At 42.0% G+C, this 17833-nt stretch overlaps 1 protein-coding gene across 1 annotated transcript; it reads left to right on the top strand.

Annotated features, from left to right (window-relative positions):
• Positions 1 to 150: 150 nt before the first annotated feature.
• On the top strand, positions 151 to 17623 carry LOC114599051 (vitamin D3 hydroxylase-associated protein-like). The gene is made up of 15 exons (XM_028733593.2): positions 151 to 981; positions 2922 to 3035; positions 4177 to 4320; positions 5666 to 5799; positions 7591 to 7797; positions 8901 to 8941; positions 10125 to 10249; positions 11371 to 11496; positions 12687 to 12784; positions 13406 to 13505; positions 13924 to 13967; positions 14973 to 15012; positions 15820 to 15928; positions 16442 to 16587; positions 16710 to 17623. Exons 1-15 carry the CDS (start codon positions 772 to 774, stop codon positions 16836 to 16838), a joined length of 1767 nt encoding a protein of 588 aa, XP_028589426.2. The 5' UTR covers positions 151 to 771; the 3' UTR covers positions 16839 to 17623.
• Positions 17624 to 17833: the final 210 nt, after the last annotated feature.

Raw genomic sequence — 17833 nt, 5'->3', positions numbered from 1 at the left:
GTGTTTCTGTGAATTCTTCCATTTGAAGGTTTCTTGCAATCTACTAGCCAATACTTTGGAGATAGCCACACACAACCCAGTGGGGAGGCAGGGAGCTTATAGCTTGCTAACTATGAGCAAAGTGTGTGAGAACTTGGTTCACCCTCTGTGCTGTGTGGTGGGTATTGGAGAAGAGCTCGTTGAAAATGCAATAGTAAGTTCCTCAGCAGCATAGGTTAGTATTTTATAAACTGCAAATGAGTTTAAGTTTGGAAATGAGTAACTGTTACTCTTTGCTAAGACAGACCAAAGTCTGTCCATCTCCCAGCCATTTTCTTCAGGCTTCTAAAGGTCAGGCCAATTATTTGTGTGTGCTTTCATGCATATACGAGATGGCTTGGTTTCCACTGAGGGGAGGAAAATTATGTACCTGATCCTTGTAATGTACAGGCTCTATTTACAAGGAATAAGTTGTCATCATAATGACTATTTTGCTCCTAAAAAAAGAAGTGAGCAATGGTGTCGTTGCTTGTTACATCTAATGTGAAAGAGACTGCTCAGAATTGTAAGGACGCTTTTGTCGACTCCAGCAGGAAAACAACCTTGAGTTACTGTTTTAACAGATCAAAGGTCAATTTTCTGGGATGCCTTGGGCGGAGTCTTATCTTGGGAGCCCCTATGTTGATGGTCTCTTGGAGTGTGAAATAGCTCAGGAACTGATACTTAAATAGCACCAGCCTCCTCCAGTATCAGAGAGGGGCAAGCTGGGAAGACAGAGAGAAGGGCTTTGCCATGATCCAGGAGAAGTTGATAGAGATCCTGCCCAGGGATGGAATTTATCCTCAGGCTGCTCTTGCTGTTGCCTGTGGCTCGGCAGCAGCGGTTGTGGTTTGGAAATGGGTGGCCCGCAAGAGGATCCTGCAGAAGATGGAAGAGGCCAGGCAATGGCGAGACGACAGCTTGGAACAAATGGAAAAAATGATTTGGAAATTTAAACAGAAGGTAACTTTTAATTGGGGTGGGGTGCAGGGGAAAGAGATGGAGGCCTCTTCTGAAAATGAGATCTTTCTCAAACAACACTTTTAATGGCTGTGATCATGTCTACCTGAGAGCACTCCAGTCAGGTTTGCTTGTGATCGTGTCCACTTTGTGTGGTTCAAATAAAACCTGGGACCTTCTGGGGGCACAGCAGGTACTGCTGCACTGAGCTAATGCTGAGTCCCTAAGATGGACAGCATCTTGTGCGCCTCATTCTGGCAATTCCTGCAGCTAAGCTGGTGCCCAGTGTATTGCTTTCCTTTCCTTTGGACCACATCAGTGAGGCTGAGAGGGGGGTCTTGTCTTCTGGGCAGCCCAGGGCCTCCGTGACACTGTCTAGGCTTGACCCCAGATAGGTCACTTTGGTGCTGCTAATTCAGCAAAAACAAGGCAGGAGGCAGCAGTTACAAGTTACTGGTCTGTTCAATAGTTGTTTTTTTAAAGAGTATTAGGATAAGTGGATTTTTACTGCATAATCCTGTCCTGTAACCATTTCAAAATGAAACCCTACTTTTAAAAGTCACCAGAGTATCTCCCACGTTCTTCCAATACTAGCTTGAGAGTGGGTCTGTCAGGCCATGCAGGCTGGTTTGGGCTTTTGAACCCAGGATCTTGGTGCCCAAATTGTTAGGATTAGCATGGACTGGGCATGATGATGTTTGCAGCAGTATCCAAAGTCTGTCTCTTAACAGCAAATCTCCTCTTCTGAAACTGCTGGTCACAGGCAAGCTTCAGTCCTGCATTTGTGGGTGGAGGAACATGCATTAAAAGTTGGGAGGCTGCTTCCCCAGCCACTGCCGATTGTGATAGTTCTGCTGCACTTACTCAAGAGTTCATAATCCCATAAATAAACAGGAATAACAAGCTGGTGATCCAGGGTTTGACTGTGACTCTCAAGAGGACAGTAGATTAGTGTTTAACAGATTTGGCAAATATTCCAACATTGCTTCAAGCTCCTGACTTCAAGTGTACACACTAATTTGAGCAAGATCAAGATAGGAGAAACAATTGAAATGGGGAGTTGGGGCCTCAATACAGGCAGCATCAATGTCCCTATCTGCAACACAGGTCCCATTTTGATTGCATCACCACCTGCATCATCATAGCACTCACTGGGAAATCAACATTGTAATAGGATTATATGAAGACCTTGCAAATTCTGTACTGTTAAAGTGGGACTTTGCTACCAACTGTTGCAGTGCGTTCTTAGGAGTTGCAAGTAGCGTTCTTTGGAGTCCTTTTATTCAGAACGCTGCAACTGAGAAACCAGAGACAGGTTTGTCCATGTGAATAAATAGATATAAATGTGTGTGTGTGTGTGTGTGTGTGTGTGTGTCTGTGTGTGTACACACAAGCACACACACAGAGAGTGGTCCACCCTCTCTTGCTGTGACTATGTCCACAGCTAATATGTCCACAGCCTTAGTAAGTTCTGGCAAAGGTAATACAGACCCCAACAGACAAAAAGGTGTGAAATGGCAGAAGACCTTGAGCTGTTTTGGGTGCCTTTTTAGAAATGTATTTCTCTGTTCCTTAATATATCTATGTACCTCTGCTTGACTAAGAAATTCCCGAGGAAATAGAAATCTTTACCTTATTTTAGGGATTGCTTCCAAATGGATAGGCGCTCAGCCGCCTTGGTTTACTGTTTGAGGAACTTATGACTGATGCGTGTACAATGTCTTTAAATTCTACTTTAGTTTTTGTTGCTATTTTGTTTTGGTTATTGTTTCCTGGATCTATCATGAAAAAAAATTACCCATTTAAAAGCAACAACAACTGATGGGACTGCATTCTGGTTTCACAATTTTGAGCTTGTGACCAAAGTGACTTTTATAACTTGGAGCTATTGCCAATGTGTGAGGATAAGCATTTCCTTCTGACACAGCTGCCTCCTCTTGCAGAACCTGGGAATCCAGTCAGAATTTATTCTCTCCCTGTCGCTTGTGGAACTGGCAGAGAAACTTAGAGAGGAGACACTTTCTCCAGAAAGTGTCCTGTATACCTATGTAAAGAAGGTGAGTGCAACTGCTTCTGTTCAACCACGTAACTTTCCAGATAATGCACCATTTTTATGTACTAATTGGTAGCTGTTGCTCATTTAGTCCCAGGTGCTCTGTCAATGTAGTGTGTCTGTTATAGGGATATCTATTCCCCCCCTCACCCTTTAAATATTTCCCAATGTCCTCATTTTACAAAGGGCATGGGGGGGGGGATCAAGTAACAGATAGTGCTGAAGGTTTGAAATGTATTGGAGCTCATAGGAGAACAATCCCTGTCACCTGATGCTGCAGAGCATGGCTATGACTGTGCCATTAGGCAGGAGTGAGTAAGCTCTGGTTCCTGGATCAATTGCTGCCATTCCAGACCACTGACATGCCCCTTAGCACTCTCCCAGTGCCAGTGTGGTGTAGTTGTTAAGAGCGGTAGACTCGTAATCTGGTGAACCAGGTTCGTGTCTCCGCTCCTCCACATGCAGCTGCTGGGGGACCTTGGGCTAGTCACACTTCTTTGAAGTCTCTCAGCCCCACTCACAGAGTGTTTGTTGTGGGGGAGGAAGGGAAAGGAGAATGTTCGACGCTTTGAGACTCCTTCGGGTAGTGATAAAGCGGGATATCAAATCCAAACTCTTCTTCTTCTCCCCAGGCAATTCACATCACAATGGCCCTGTTCCATGCTCAAATGATTTTATCTGGCTGGAATGTGTTATTGAAATGTGATCATGCCTTTTACTTGCCTGGCTGGAGAGAGATGTGTGTCTTCTTGTATACCCAAAATGTGATGCAGTGGACAAAGGTCACATACTTTGCTCCACCCATTTTTGACTCTGACCCAACCTATGTGGCTCCTGGAAGGTTACCCATGAGGGAATATGGCCCTCGAGCTACAGAAGTCCCCCAGCCTGCACTGGCTCAACTCTTAATGAATTTGTACCAAATTCTGGGTCATCTAAATCTCAATTATGCTTTTACTGGGCCAAAATGACTGACATGACTTTTCAGTTTGTTAAACTTAGGAGTTGCAAGTAGCAAATTAACAGTCTTCTACCTTCCAAAGTTTTAGACAATGATGACATTTTGAACTTGCTGCAGAAATACCTTTTTTATAATGTGAATGCTCTCTTTCTCCCTATTTTCCCTCCTCCTCCTCCTTGGCAAGGCTCTTGAAGTGACCCAGGAGGTGAACTGTGTGACTGATTTTATTCACGGCTGTGAGGAACAGCTCCAGGAAGTGAAGAAGCAAAAGGAGAAAGGCCTGCTGTATGGGATTCCTGTCAGCATTAAGGACCACATTGGATGCAAGGTTAATCCCCCTTTTACCCTTAAATGTTGTCACCCCTTTCCTTATGATGATCTGTCTGTGCATCAGTTGTGATGTTGATTGGTTCAACATAATCATTACTTCTCCCATCTCACAGCAGCTTCAGCTAATATACAGGGCATGGCCCATTTAATTTTGGCCATTGTGAAACTCTAGAGAATGGAGATAACTGAAATGGAGCACATCATGATCACATTCCAATGAAATATATATACATTTCCAAATTTGGCACACATAATTGTGTGTGCATGTGCACATCTACAGATATGAGTGCATGTTACATGGACTGCCTGGTTCCGCTCACTATGAATGCACAAATGTTAAGGTTGAAATAGGTCTTTTTAAAATGACTCCAGAATGGTGTAGTAATTAGCATGTCAGAGTATGGCTGAGGCAACTCGAATTCAAATCTTTGCTCACCTGTGAGGCTCACTTTGGGCCAGCCCCTGTCTCCTAGCCTAAACTACCCCACAGGTATTGTTGGATGGATAAATAAATAAATAAATATGGGGAGGAGAGCCATTTTGTTCCATTTTGAGTCCTTTGGAGGAAAGGTGGGATATATAACAAATCGAATGAATGAATGTTTGAGAATTGTAATTGGGTGCTAGGGTATAATATATTCAAGAATCCATTCTAATTCTGTATATTATTATGATTATGATTATTATTAAAAACTTGCTCCTAGTCCATGGCAGGCCGTCAGGGTGGGTCTTGGCTAATTAAATAATATATGGCCATTGGCTAATTAAATATTATATGGCCCTTTAAACTGTGGGTAGAGTGTTTTGTTTGTTTGTTACTATGTTGTGTATGTTTGTTACTATGTTGTCATGTGATCCTCACATGAAGGATGGTGTAGAAATTCAATCCATCCGTCTATCTATCTATCATCTATCTATCTATCTATCATCTATCTATCTATCTATCATCTATCATCTATCATCTATCTATCTATCATCTATCTATCCATCTATCTATCTATCTATCATCTATCTATCTATCTATCTATCTATCTATCTATCATCTATCTATCATCTATTCTATCTATCTATCTATCTATCTATCTATCATCTATCTATCTATCTATCTATCTATCTATCATCTATCTATCTATCTATCTATCTATCTATCTATCTATCTATCTAAAGTCAATCAAGGTTTTCTATCAGGGCCAATCCCCATGGGATCTGGGAAAACTTTCTTTGTTTTATGGCGTCTATTTTACCAACAAGGCTTAATAGTTTCATTCTTAGGCCAAGCTACATAGCTCTAGACTTATTTGCCCCATCATGTTAAATTAGCTGTGTTTGGTTTTCTCCCAAAGGGCCACATCTCCACGTGTGGGTTGGTGCACTTTCTCGGCAAAGTGGAAAAGGACGACAGTGTGATAGTAAAAGTTTTGAAGAAACAGGGGGCAATACCATTTGTGAAGACCAACACTCCCCAAAGCATGATTAAGTATACTTAAGCACACTCTCTTCTTTTGTAATTCCCTGTTGCTTTCTCTTTTTACAAATATACCATAGGACTAAGAAAGAAGAAATAAAAATTGTGAGCAGCTTGGCTTTCTAATGTAGCAAAAAACACTATGGGGGACATTACAGAGATTTGGGGCTTTTTCAGATGGCACTCACCAGAACTCAGTTCTGGCACCTTTCAGGTGGGTGCCATTGCCATTCTAAGAGAATGAGGAAGCTGTTTATGGCATATTTTCTAGAAAAATAGCACTGCAGAGTTTGATAGATTATGATCAATGTGGGGGAGAGTGATTTGGGAGGAATTATTCTGAAGAGATCTGAGTCATAAATAGGAAGCATCTCTTCACAATTAAGATAGGGAATTTACTTCTATAATATGTCATGGCAGACGAACCCTGCCCCAGCAGCGTCCACTCGCTTAACGAGTAGATAAACTTTTGCCAAGTTAGATCACTGAGCCATTTAGCTCAGTTTGACTACCCGGACTGTAAGTGGTGGGTCTTCAAGGATTCAGACAGGAGTGTTTTACACCCCTACTTGAAGATGCCGGAGATAGAAAGTAGGATCTTTTATATTATTAATGAAATCTGTTCTTTATTCAGAATGAAATTTTGCATTTTTCACTCACCCCATAAAGAGCATTCTCTTCCTGGTGAAGGGGGCAGGGCTTTTGTTATGTACCTCATTGCACTCACATGTGCATCTCCAGTGGGCATAGAGCTGGGATGAAGAACCTGTGGGTTTTGCTGGGCTACAACTCCCATCATCCCTGACTATTGACCATACTAGCTTGGGTGCTGGGAAATGGATTCCAACATGATAGGAAGAGCCATAAGTTCTCTACTCCTTCCCTAAAAGGACGCAAATGAGGTCGTTAACTGGATTTTACCAGAATGCAGGTGGTTGGTGGTATTTTTGAATGCTTCCCACACATCAAATGTTGCATAACAGGGAGTATGCAAGTTAGAACTTTCCCCCTGGTTGAATAGTTATTTATTTTCAGGTAACTTTTTAATGAACCTTTTTTCAGGTGTGCGGGTTTCCCACAGGCATCTGATTGGCCACTGTGACAATAGGATGCTGGCGTAGATGGGTCATTAGTCGGATCCAGCAAGCTATTCTTAAGTTCTTAATAGTGGCATTCCCCACCCACAGTCAACTCTTAACATTAGGATTCTACCAACTTTTTCTTCAGGATGTGTACATTAGCACTGGTTATTATTATTAAATGAAACTAAATGAATGCTAAATGAAACATCTACATTCAGAGAATATATATCTCAGAATAGGGGACAAGCTATTTCCACTACATCCTTCTTGTGCATTTCTCTGCAGCATCTGAATAACCATGAGTGATTCTGCAAGATGGTTCTTATTTCATTACCTTGCATTAGTCTTCATGATGTCATTCAAACGCATTCCCTGTATTTCTCAATTTTCTGATGCTATTTCCATTCTATTATTTACCTACTGGGCAATATTCAACTTAATAGTTGTGCTATTGGAAGGAATAGTGTTAGCATAATGGAATCCCCCCCCCCAACCCGGCACATGCTTTGCTCAGTCCACAAATCTGCTCCAGAACCCAGAACAGATTTAGGGGAGGGATTCAGGGGGAACTTTTCATTGCACAAGCAGAACTCCTTGTGCTGTTGGAACATATTGTTTAGCTCTGTGTTGGCTGCAACCCATTGTCTCATGCTTTGTTTGAGTATAAGGCATAAAGCTCCTATACATCATTAATGGTCAACCCGCTTTCTATTTCACTCAGCTATGACTGCAGCAACTTAATCTTTGGTCAGACAACCAACCCCCGGAACCACAAGAAAAGTCCTGGTGGTTCCTCTGGAGGGGAAGGGGCACTCATTGCAGGAGGAGGGTCCCTCTTGGGCTTTGGGACAGACGTCGCTGGAAGCATTCGGCTCCCATCAAGTTTCTGTGGGCTTTGTGGACTCAAACCAACTGGTAATCGACTGAGGTGGGTCCTGGAAAGTTCACTCAGTTAACTGGTCCTGGGCTGGCAGATAGTCAAACGGGTGAATGCTAATGGAATGTGTTTACCGAGAATTAGTGGGAGATGCTTCATTTGAGCAGAAACAACCAGTGCTTTTTGAATCTGCATATTGAATGTAGGTATTCCTGTAGTTCAGGCGTGGGGAACTTTGAGCCTGGGGATGAAATGTGGGCCTGCTCCCATTACCAGCCCTGCACTGTGTCCCCCTTAATTGCTTTTGGCTGGCTGGAATGCATTTTTTTAAAATGCATTTTTATTCCACAAAATGCAGTGGCTGTTTTACAGAAGCAAAGTCTCCTCCCCCCTCCCCGTACATGCAGCATAATGCCTTGTGTTTGTTGAGATGAAGAGATTTATGGGGGGGGGGGTCAGGTATAGAAACTTCTGCCTTTTGTGTGGCTAGACTGTAGCCTATAATACCAAAAGAAGAGTCACATCCATCAGTCCAGCCACTTTTCCTTCTAACCCTGCCAACCATGGGCCTGTGGCCCCAGGAATGTTGCTCACAAGGGAATGTGGTCCCTGGGGCTGGAAAGGATTTAACACCCTTCCTTGACTGTGATAAATATTCCAATTTTATGCATTCAGAGATAACTGGAGCAAAACTAAGTTTATTGTCATAACTGTTACTGCTACATTTAAATGCCCTGGGCCACTTTAGGAGGAAGAGTGGGATATAAATTTATATGTTTCTATTATTCTAATTATAATTGATACATTATACCCTACAATATTATATATTCTTTTTAAGTCAGTACTTTAAATTTTAGTTTATTACATAATTTCTTTGCTATACATTCATTCACGTTATAGAAGTTGCACCTGGCTGTTTGAAACATGTGATTGTTCTGTTGTTAATATCATGCTACATCTAAAGTCAAACTCGATTCTCTCATGATAATATTTACCATGCCAGCAAATCGTAACTGAATGAATTGTTAACTCCAGTGTAGCTGAACTCTAGTATCATTTCTGAATGCCTGCATGTGATTTGCAACTGAAACATGGATCATCTTCTACTGTGTTGATAGTTACAACTCTTTCTCTCTCGTTTGCATCATTCCCAGCACACTTGGTCTTGCTAGCCCTATTGCTGGCATGAAGTCGGGTAAGTAATTTTTACCCATTCAGATTAGTAAAAGAACTTTCAACTATGCTAGGAACTTGCACATCCTTTCAGTGACATTAGAGTGTATTTAAATAATGTAGTCCCCTTGCTGTAAACCAGGGATAGCAATTGTGGTTGTGGCGATCACATAGGGCCCCCGGACGTTTCACGGTCTATTGACCCTGTGCCACCACTACGGTTGCTTTCTTTGCTGCCACCACCCTGCTTCTCATGGGGATACACGGAGTCCAGACAGTTGTTAACATAAATAAATAATCAAGTTTATTTTTAAGTGCAGGAATAAGCGTATGGTTTCAGTTTATTTTTCTCTTGTCAGTTTCTTAAATCTTAGTTCCTAACAACTTCAAACTGAATTATTCACAACTATCTATCTAACTCCCTAACAATTCCTCTCACTCTCTCACAAATCAACTCGACCAACCCACTGCCTATTCCACCCTCTTCCTCCTCCAACACCAAAGCCTCAACTCCCAACTGACAAACCTCAACTCCCAAACCTCAACAGTCAACTCCCAAACCTCAACTCTATCTTTTCATCCCCCCTTGCATTCTCACTGGCCAATCACATCACACCCCTTTTAACCCTTTCCTTGACCCATCTTAGGAGGCAAACGCCACAGTGGTCCTTCTAGATATTTCTGAACTTCAACTTCCATTATCTCACATTGACCATCTGCACGTTGACAATGTTGAATGGGGCTGATGGGAGCTGGGATCCAGCATCATCTGCTCACCATGTTGATTATCCCTACCAACCAAATCATTAGTATAGTAGCTCTGAACTTAAATAATTGCGTAAAGTTTGAACTTTTGGTAATAAGAGCAGGGATCACAGTGCATCCTATTCAGACTGAAATCCATTGTGTGTCAGCGGAGTTGTGTACTTGACTTAGTGAAAGTGAACTTGGGAATTTTAAGAACAGTTTTTCTGGGTTACACTACTTGTCCATTTAGCCCAGTATTGTCTAAATCCCCTACTATGTGACTATTTTAACTGGAGGTGCCTGTGTTTGAACCTGGGACCTTCTGTGTGTAATGCATGTGTTCTACCACTGACCTGTGTGGTTCCTCCCCCTTTCTTGGCTACTGGAATGTAGACTAGGGCATAAAAGTCCACATGCTTTCTCTCCTCCACCTCCTATGTCTCCATTTTTTTTTGCAGTTACAGCAACAATTGGCCCAATGGCAAGGGATGTGGACAGCCTGGTTCTGTGCATGAAGGCGCTCCTGTGTGATGAGTTATTCTCCCTTGATCCTTCAATACCACCTATGCCATTCAGAGAGGAGGTAAGTGGTGTCAGTGAGGAGGGAGAAGCTGAAATATTCAGCACCATGGACAGCACAACCCTTGGTCTACAATGAGACCCTTTCAAATAATTTATACAACGATCATAACACTGAGAATGTATGATCTGATGCAGTTCTGTGTCTGCCAATATTTTGGCCATTTAATTGAATCCTGGTGCATCAATTTCATCATATCAGTTCAAACTCAGCCCGTTAACTGCTCCACAGACCCAGTGTCCCATAGCTTCTTATTATTTTGATCAACTTCAAATACTTTGCAATATTATTCTTGTGGCACATGAAAGATTTGGAAGAAAAGTTTCTGAACCAATTGATTTGTTAGCTAAGCTTTCCTTGGAGGAATATGTAGCAAAACTTCTTACTTGGGATAAATAATCTCCAGCCTCATTTATTGCACTCTCGCTATGTGAAGAACCAGAGATATCCATATAAGACAAATTAATTTCATCCTGCCACAATAGCCTTGCAGTTACTTTTGCCTCCCTTCCTCCAGCTGCTCCAGTTGCTGATTCACAATACTCCAGCATAGATTTCTAGGCTAAATTTGGCAATAGAGTTCCAAATGATTTATCTGAAGCACTGCTGGTCTGTGCTTGTGTGGTAACCATATTAAAACTGTTAAAAGTGCAGGGTCTCCTTTGGTGGAGATTAGCTTCCGGACATTCTTTATCAGCTGAATGCTAAACGCTGAATCAAAACAGCTGTTCTCCCAGCGCTTGTCCTCCAATTAAAATATATGGCTTTTAAGTCCACATAAGAGTAAAACAGATAAAACAGAAATGCTATTTGCTTGTATGTGGCAATTAACATCAACAGCTGAGCCAACTGGCTTTAAAGCTATTCAAAATAAAAATGAATTTAAACAGGCCATGGAGCTCAAGGACACAAGCAGCCTTACTTGTAGCAATCTTCACCTGGAAATCTATAAAACCTTCAAGGCATTCTATATTCTGTCACCTTCCAAAACTTTTGATCAGTGTTGAAGAAGCAGTCCCACTGCAGGGATCCATGATGTGGTTTATAAAAGTGGTTGGAAGCTATTTCTATGCTTCAATGGCCACCTGTAAATAGAAGTTCCTATTTTCTTCATCTTCTTCCAGATATACAGCAGTTCAAAGCCCCTACGGATTGGATACTATGAAGATGATGGCTATTTCCAGCCATCTCCCAGCATGAGGAGGGCTGTTCGGGAAACCAAAAATCTTCTTCAACTCAGAGGACATACAGTATGTCTGTTTCTTAATTTCTTCACCCAAATTCCATTCTAGGATTTTGTTTGTATCTCTGACACTTTGGCCCAGCTTCTATGGTCATGTGATGAACACTGTCAGATCTACATTGCTTTCAGTTTTTGTTATTGGGTGGGGGAATGAGGCCCAGTTCACACCATGCCTTGTCCATCCAGACATTCTCCTTGCCTTTCCCTGCTATATATTCATGAAAACAAGCACAGTATGTGAACTGGGCAACTGTAAATATATTAGAATTCTTATGTATGCATTTATATAACAGAAGAGCTGTAAAAATATGCCATTAAAATACAGTGGTTCCTCGAGTTAAGTACTTAATTCATTCTGGAGGTCCATTCTTAACCTGAAACTGTTCTTAACCTGAAGCACCACTTTAGCTAATGGGGCCTCCTGCTGCCACCGCGCTGCCGGAGCACAATTTCTATTCTCATCCTGAAACAACGTTCTTAACCTGAGGTATTATTTCTGGGTTAGCGGAGTCTGTAACCTGAAGCGTATGTAACCTGAAGTGTATGTAACCCGAGGTACCACTGTATGCCATTTCTCTACAGTTAGGAATTCTGTGCAGGAAAAATGCTTGTATACTGTCATGCTCGATGAACATGAATATCTTTCACCACATGTGCACACTTGGTTCTAACACATATTTAGTTGCTCACATGGATACACAGTTTTATACACAGAGAGTATGGAAACCTCCTATGTGGGAAATTTATTGCACATACAGTGGCCTTAATATCAACATACCTGTAGTTTTGGAAACTAATCCACACAACTCAACAAACCTATGCAAGTGCTAGAGAGTACATTCCCATAAGAAACGGCTGCTAATCCTGGTCCTCAGAATGTATCTGCGTGACATTTTGTTTAAACACTTGTTTGTGGTGGTTAAAATTTATCTGGGGTATACATGAAGAACATAATAGGCCCAGGGCTTATCATTTCTGGGGCAAATTAGCTGCAAAATGAGGAGAGAGCATAGAAAATTTCCATTCCTGTTGCACTTCTACCACCCAACCCTTTACTAGAACTTTGCTTCATTTTCCTCAACACTTTCAGAGAGCTCTCTGAATCTATTAAAGAGTGGGGTGGATTACATAATCCTTATGTGCAGCTCATATAATTTTGCCTGCTGTCAAATAAAAGCTGTTATCTTTTCCTCGCAGCTCATCCCCTTTGTTCCTCCTCGGCTTAATTATGTGGTTGATGAGCTCTACACCAAAGGCCTATTTTCCGATGGATGTGCAAATTTGCTGGACAGGTTGTAAGTAGACGTTCTGGTATGTGAACATGGCTGTTGCTTGATAACATTGCTATTATGGCCATGCATTGGAAAAGCGTGGTGCCCAGGATAGCTTTTGTGATGATAATTGACACATTAATAAATAACAGATTTTCATCAGAGTATGTTTAATGCTAGGGAAAACTCAGGGATAGGAAAAGTTCATTTTGTTAAAAGTCTTAGATAATGCAGAGTACCATGCAAAACACATAGCCAAATGCAGCCAAGAGGATAAACTAACTTTGGCTTCACAAACTTTGCAATATAAGAAGTTAGGCAGCTATGAGCTATAACACTGAATGAGGCTATTAATTCCTCTAAGTCAGTGCTACTGGCAAAGACTACCCAAGGTAACAGAGTCTTTTCACAGACTTGCTACCTGAGCACTTTTTCAATGTAGATATCAGGGCTGAACTTTTGTTTTGTTGTGTGCAAAGAAGGTGAGCTATTAAACCATCTGTAAGCTAGGAAATCAGGAAGGCATCATTCCAAGTTTATTCTCACTTGAAATTCTCAGGAACCTAAATTATTTCGCAGGTTAAGCAATGCAACTTCAGATATAAAAACTGAAAAACTTGATTTTCTTCTTCTTTCATCTTCCAGCAAAGGAGACATTGTGGACTCAAATTTGAAATCCCAGATTAATTGTTATCGTCTTCCCATTCTAGTGAAGAGAATTTTTGCATTCCTCTTGAAACCTATAGTAAGTATTTGGCTCCTTTGTTTCACTGCAACTGCACATGCTTTAAGATGCTGACAAGCATAGGGTAGGATGGCTGGATAGAGTAAGGTGAATACACGTCAAAGAGATGGTGAAGTGACTGCTCTGTACAGTGATACCTCTAGATACAAACTTAATTCGTTCTGGAGGTCTGTTCTTAACCTGAAACTGTTCTTAACCAGAGGCATGTTTTCGCTAGTGGGGCCTCTTGCTGCCACTGTGCCGCCGGCACAAGATTTCCGTTCTCATCCTGGGGCAAAGTTCTCAACTCGAGGTAACTCTTCCAGGTTAGCGGAGTTTGTAACCTGAAGCGTTTGTAACTCGAGGTACCACTGTATTCAACACCAATGATGTGATTGTTGGGGATTCACAATGAAACTAAGCTTGTGTTTCTCTCCAGTACCCTCGGATTGCCAGAGATCTCAATGCACTATGTGGAGTTGGGTAAGAAACACCTGGTTTAAAGATTATCATTGGTGACATTAGCCTTGGGGGTAATCCGTTGGGGGGGGGGCACATGCAACTGCGGGTATTTTTCTTGCCATTTCCTTCCTCTTCCTCTTCCAACACCCTCTTCTATCCTGCTTCCTCTTTGCCCAGCAGACTGCCAGGGAAGAGACAGATTTGCTCTTCTCAGAGGACGGAACTGATCACTTGCAGACAGTATTTGAAATTAGGCTGAGGTTCAAATAAAGTTATTCCAAGGATCATGTGCAGCCCTTGGGCCACAGGTTGTCCACTTCTCCTGTAAAACCTTCATCACCTTCCAGCAGCAATGGGGATGCTTCGCCCCTCCAGATGTAGCTGGACTGCAACTCTTGTTATTCCTGACCATTGGACATGCTGGTTGGGTCTGATGGGAGTTGGGATCTAATGACATCTGGTGGGCTGCAGGTTCCCTATCGCTGCCTTTCAGGAAGCACAGATGGAAGGGAGAGTGTAGTACCCAGCAAAAGGACTGTATGTTGGCAACTTTGCTCTAGTCACATAGGAATGCTGTCTGTAAGGAAATCTGGATGCTTTCAGGTCCCATTTATCTCTATAGTTTGGCAGGCAACTTTAAGGTTAATGCAATATGCATATAGCTTCGGTGCTATTCTGCTATGCCTTTCATATGACAGCAGGCATCTTTGGGAGGCTGCAAAGCGTTGCAGAGGCCATGAGGCACAAAGCAGGAGAGTCTGGTTCCTCATCCCTTCCAGTCCCACAGAGTGATTGACTGAGTCCTCTTTTAATCTCTTATGAAGAGCTTGATTGTGAATTACCACATAGCCAACAAACATTAACCAGCACAGGGTGGGCGGCATCCCATTTTTGTACACTGTTGCAGAGCCACAGTGGAACCACCCCATTCCCCCCCCACACTCATGCCGACATACTTTAAGCAGCACTCTTGAGTACTCCTCTTTCTGCTAGGCAGTCATCTTTTCATTATTTCCAATGTTGCAGGTCAGCAAAAAACCTATGGAACCACCATGTGGCAGCAGCGGTGAGTTTATGTTTACGACTAAGGCTTCATACAATAACTAGTTTGCCATCTAATCTTGTCCAGTGAGCTATGCATACATGGATGTTCAACAGATGCTATTTTTTTGACACAGAATGGATTTCCATGTAAGACTGATACTATACAAAACAGCTCTATGAGTTGCTTCACCTGAGATCTTTTGTATTTGGCTGTTAACAGAAGCACCACATTTTAAACTCAGATATGAAGGGCAGGGGGTCTGTTTTCTATTTCACTTCTAAAATGCATTAAGAGACCCTTCATACTTGATGGGTAGTGTGTGTATTTTCTACTGGGGCATTGTTTGTGGGCTGTGGCAGACTCTGCCTTTTTAGAAGAGACCTTGTTCCATTATCAGCTACAATGCTTATACCCCAGCTGGATCACTGAGGTCATCTGTAGAAGCATCATCTCTTGCCCCCCAAATTGGTGAGACTTATTTGACAAGAAACTGAGCCTTCAGAGTTTTTTGCCTACTCTTGTGGAATGCTCCTCCAGTAGAGAGGTGGCTTCTGTATTGACTTTCAAGGGTTTGCTAAAGTTGTTTCTTTGCTGCCAGACTTAAGCAGAAGCTTACAGATAATAAGATAATTCTGTTAAAGGCATCTCTTTTTGGATTGTTCTTGTGGTATTTTAATTGCTGTAAACCACTTTGGTATTTTTTGTGGGTATTAATATTTTTATAAATAATAAATAGAACAAAGGTGGCAGTATAGTCATTGCAATCACAAAGTTTCTGTGTGCTCACAATTTCTCTTGCTTCCAACTTTAACAACATTCTCTTTACAGATGTATCGTGAAGAATTCCTTGCCGAATGGAGGAAACTGAAACTGGATGTCATCCTCTGCCCTGCTTTGGGTCCAGCATTTAATCACGGCTATCCTGGGAAACTATTTGGTATTATCTGTGTCCCAGTAATGTCTACTGTGTGTGACATGTGGCCTCCCCGCCTTTCCATAGCAGTAACATAAATTCTTGTCTGTTTCTCAACTCCCTTTGTATCTTCCTACATGCCAAAAACATACTTAGCTCAAGATGACCAAGGGGTCGAAATGTATGAATGTGGGGCCGTTTGGTGAAGGCTACAAGTGTAAATAATAAATAGATACACATGTCAAATAAGAGAATTAACTGGAAGCATATCGTGAAGTTGAGCAGTTCACTCATGGACCTGTGAGCAGTTTGGCTCAGGCTGATTGGGGCTGATGGGAGTTGTAGTCCAACAGCATCAGGAGGGCACCATGCTGCCTTGTTTTGCCTCTGGTTTCGGCTTAACTTAAATGGGGGAAAATCTCAGTTAGCTATGGTTTCCCTCCAGAGTAGTTCTAAACAACAGCAAACATCTTGCTGAAATTAAAAACAAAAGCAAAAACCCAGGTCACGTTATTTATAGCTTTTCTGTACTTTCAGCTGCTACATCCTACACCAATTTATACAACCTCCTGAACTTTCCTGCTGGAGTTGTGCCAGTCACCACTGTTTCCCAAGCTGATGAAGAAGAGCTCAAACACTACACAGGGCATTATGGTGACCCTTGGGACAAGCGCATGAAAGAGGTCGGCACACATTTACCAGAAAAAATCCACCTGCCTTTTCCCAGTCCTCATGCTACCTAACTATACCTTGAAGCTTTCTAATGCTGTTGTGTTGTCCTGTCTTTTTGCCCCTCCATTTTCAGGCTGTCAGCGATGCTGTTGGGCTCCCTGTGGCTGTCCAGTGTGTGGCTGTGTGTTGGCAAGAGGAGCTGTGTCTTCGGTTCATGAAGGAGGTGGAGACTCTTGTTCGTGAGAGGAGAACTCCCAAATGATTATAACATCAATACTAATGGAACAATGCAACTTACCACAGTGAGGGTTAGAACATCTCCAAGTTCACTTCTGAAATATTTTAAAATGCAGATTAAGGCGTGGTTATTTGTGAAATCCAACATCCTACTCAGCGGGAGGCTATTTATGACTAAGGCCTAGTTCTCACAAACAGCAGAAGTCGTGCTTGCACTGTACTACTTCAAATTGTACGTGATCAAATGTTTCTATATTCAGAATATACTCTCACGTATAGAATACAGCGACCTCATACTCTGCATTATTCAGGAATTGTAAGCAACCCAAAAATCAGTTAAGCTTTCATAGGTTGAGTCCACCATCTTGATTCAAAATGGCATATAATTGAAATGAAGCATAAGCAAAAATCAGTTCCTGATTTCAGGAACGATTATGCACCATTTGGTTATGATATATCTTAAGTGTTGTCCAAATGCCCAGTGAACAAACAACTTCTCAAGTTACAGACTAGCATATCAAGGGGAAAGCTAGGCTAGACTCCCGCAGAGCAAATGAGAACTTTTGTTCCTGAGATTAATGGCAGCAAGAAAGATTATTTTTTAGGAATGTGCAGGGAAAGAAAAGGTTCTTCTCCTTCACTTGATGCCCAATAGTAAGTGGCTTCCCACTGTGTCTACTTTCAATCAAGGAAAAAAGCTAGAGTTACATCTTGTTCGGACCTTGTGTTGTGATTAAAATGCGTTTTGTATTCTTTAAACATGGTTTTAGTAAGACGGCCACCCTAATAAAGCAGCAGCACCAGGGACAACTTGTGTATTGGGCTACCTAGTAAGGCAATGCTTGTTAGAGGCATCTGTGCTTGTGATATAGCCATTCTTTATTACAATGATATAAACATGCTCTGGTTATCTCCCGCTTGGACTACTGCAATGCACTCTACGTGGGGCTACCTTTGAAGGTGACTCGGAAACTACAACTAATCCAGAATGCGGCAGCTAGACTGGTGACTGGGAGCGGC

The sequence above is a fragment of the Podarcis muralis genome, chromosome 5, assembly GCF_964188315.1.
Source record: "Podarcis muralis chromosome 5, rPodMur119.hap1.1, whole genome shotgun sequence".
NCBI classification, from domain to species: Eukaryota; Metazoa; Chordata; class Lepidosauria; order Squamata; family Lacertidae; genus Podarcis; species Podarcis muralis.
This window is presented reverse-complemented; position numbering and strand designations above follow the sequence as displayed.